This window comes from Centruroides sculpturatus, unplaced genomic scaffold (genome assembly GCF_000671375.1).
Source record: "Centruroides sculpturatus isolate CEXI.00-Female unplaced genomic scaffold, Cexi_2.0 scaffold1813, whole genome shotgun sequence".
NCBI classification, from domain to species: Eukaryota; Metazoa; Arthropoda; class Arachnida; order Scorpiones; family Buthidae; genus Centruroides; species Centruroides sculpturatus.
Genome location: NW_019386276.1, coordinates 35,650 through 38,136, shown reverse-complemented (window position 1 = coordinate 38,136; position 2,487 = coordinate 35,650). Strand labels below are relative to the sequence as shown.

Below are 2,487 nucleotides of genomic sequence, written 5' to 3'. Positions count from 1 at the left end.
CCGAAAAACTTCGAGTCGAAACGCCTCGGGGTGTTCAGGCAAGAGACCTTATACCCTCATAGGCGTGTTCGAATCTACTTGTCAAAAGGGCAGAAATGCTGGCTGATGCCTGCAGGATGAGGCCTTCAGTATACCCAGATTTATCATTGCAGCAGCGATAGTCAGATAAGAAGCGTTGAAGAAGCCTCAGACGACAGTGTCTCCTGCGGCGAAGGCGCCTATCGGTTGAGCGGGCAAGCTGGAGAATCTCCTTCTTACACCGACACCAGTCCTCAAGGCTGACAGTGGAAAGTGATAGTGTATTTGTTAGTAGCTTGTCCGTAGATGACAGAAATTCCTCATCCCTAAGGATTTCAGGGGTGAGGAGAAAACGGTTACGTTTTGAAGAACAGGATAGATTGAGTGTAGCCATTACCAGCGAATGGTCCGAGAACCGATTGCCCTGGAAATGGAGAGGTATGACAGAAAAGTCGGAAGCAGAAGATGGGATGTTAGAGTACATCCTATCCAACCTCGATTTTATAGAGCCGTTGGCATTGGACCACGTAAAGATAGTGTTGCCGGACAAAATAGCAAGCTGCACATCTTTAAGGGAAAAGTTACTCAAGAGGTCTTCAAGCTTATTTCTAGTACTATCAGGGGACCAGCTACCTCCTTCCTTGTCTTCGGGACGGAGGATCACGTTCCAATCACCAATGACAAATATGTCTCTATTGGTAGCAAGATAGCTACCAAGAATTTGGAAAAAGTCCGAACGTAATCTAGGCCTCGTAGGGCCATAAATACAAACAACCCTAGCAGTTTTTTTATTTTTAACAATGTCTAAACAAACTATCCTTCCGTCACTATCAGTGAGGAACTGTTGGATCGTAATACTGGAGGAGACGAGTGCGACTCTTCCGCTCCTACCCCTGGAGAAGCTATAATAACTATTATAGCCCCTAATTTTAGGCTTAAAATTCCTAACTCTTCGCATGTTCTCAAAATATGTTTCCTGCAAAGCCAGAATATCTAGCTGAAGGGAGGTCAATAGGGAAGCAACAAAAAGCTGGTGGGGGATGGACCGAAGTCCATTACAATTAAGGGATGCTAAACGTATTTTGAAAGACATGTTTGGATTTGGGGGGTTAGTATTTCTCCGTACTTGGGTCGGAGGACTTGCCAGCCCTGGCCTTCCTATTCTTACGTCTATGGCGGCAGGCCCGTTTACTAGGCCTACCTTCCCTCCCAGATCCGGATCCCGCAGCAGCGGACTCATCGCTACTACTTTCACCTTTACTCCCCTTGGGATTACGACTAGTCTTACTTCTAGTCCTAACACTACTTATTGACCGCTCCCTATTATCTAGCTTAGAGCAGTCTTCCTCTATCTTATCATCTACCTTATTACTATTGCCAGTTTCCACAGGCGGAGCTGGGACTGGGGCAGTATCTTCGACAACCATTGGAGCAGCTTGGGCCTCCGGCAAGTCGACGGGAGAAGAGACGGGGACAGAGGCATCCGTGGACACCTCCATCTCGATGTTGTCGGAAGCAGCTGCTTCCTCAACAGAGCCCTTTGCACTACAAGACAGAATGCTATGGTCCCCCGTGCAGACTCGGCACGGCTTTGGACAATTCCTCGCAGCATGAAACCTGCTATGGCAGTTTTCGCAGAGGCTAGCCTTACAGTCCCTCTGCTCGTGACCTGGCTCGAGGCAGCGTCGACAGATTCGCTCTACACCTCGGTATCCAAGGGTCAGGGGCACACCCTCGTAGTATACGATGTTGGGGATTGGTTTCTTGACCTCGATACAAATCTTGACCGTTCCTGTGTCTATATGCGGGCGGCCCGGGACCTTTTGCATAGACACAGTCTTTACGGCTCCGAATTGGCCCATCAACAGGCGAACAGCCTTTAGGTCCATTTCGGGAGGAAGGAACCTAATGAAGACAGTAGTGATGTCTTCATCAAGCGGGACGGGGAAAACCCTAACGTCCTTGACCACAAAACCAGTGGTAACTAAAAGGCGGCGACTCTCTGTCGACCGAAAGCCTATAAAATACCGGTCTTTGCCCATGGGCGCAAACCGGGAAACTCCCCAGGCGCAAGGGTGCGCTCTATGCCGTCCAGTATCTCGTCAACGGTCGAGCCTTCCGGAACGGAAACATGGGCACTGAGCACCCTTCGCATCCTGCCGTTAAGGACGGCAGGTTTGGCACATTTATGCTGTGCTAAAACACCTGCATTTAACTGCTCGGTGTTGAAAAACTTGTTTGTGTGAGCAGACACAGTGGCTGCTGGAGCCCAACGTGCTGCTACTTTAGCAAAGCTGGTCTTCTGGGGCACTGAGGGCCCAGAAGCGGACGAAGATATAGGCTTAGCGGGAGCGGTCCCACTAACTACTTTACTAAAACTGGCCTTAGGGGCCAGACTTGCTGTCTTATCGGCAGCAGCCACCTGACTTGCCAGACCAGACTGAGCAGCAGAAGCCTTAGAAGACTTCA

The 2,487-nt window shown here is 49.7% G+C and overlaps 1 protein-coding gene across 1 annotated transcript; it reads right to left on the bottom strand.

Moving 5' to 3' along the window:
- Positions 1–1,119: 1,119 nt before the first annotated feature.
- On the bottom strand, positions 1,120–2,060 carry LOC111614366. Its single transcript, XM_023355741.1, has one exon. It carries the CDS (start codon positions 2,058–2,060, stop codon positions 1,128–1,130), a length of 933 nt encoding a protein of 310 aa, XP_023211509.1. The 3' UTR covers positions 1,120–1,127.
- Between the last annotated feature and the right edge of the window lie 427 nt (positions 2,061–2,487).

Coding starts and splice junctions, on each gene's coding strand:
- LOC111614366 (XM_023355741.1), bottom strand. CDS start 2,060: ATGGGCAAAGACCGGTATTTTATAGGCTTTCGGTCGACAGAGAGTCGC.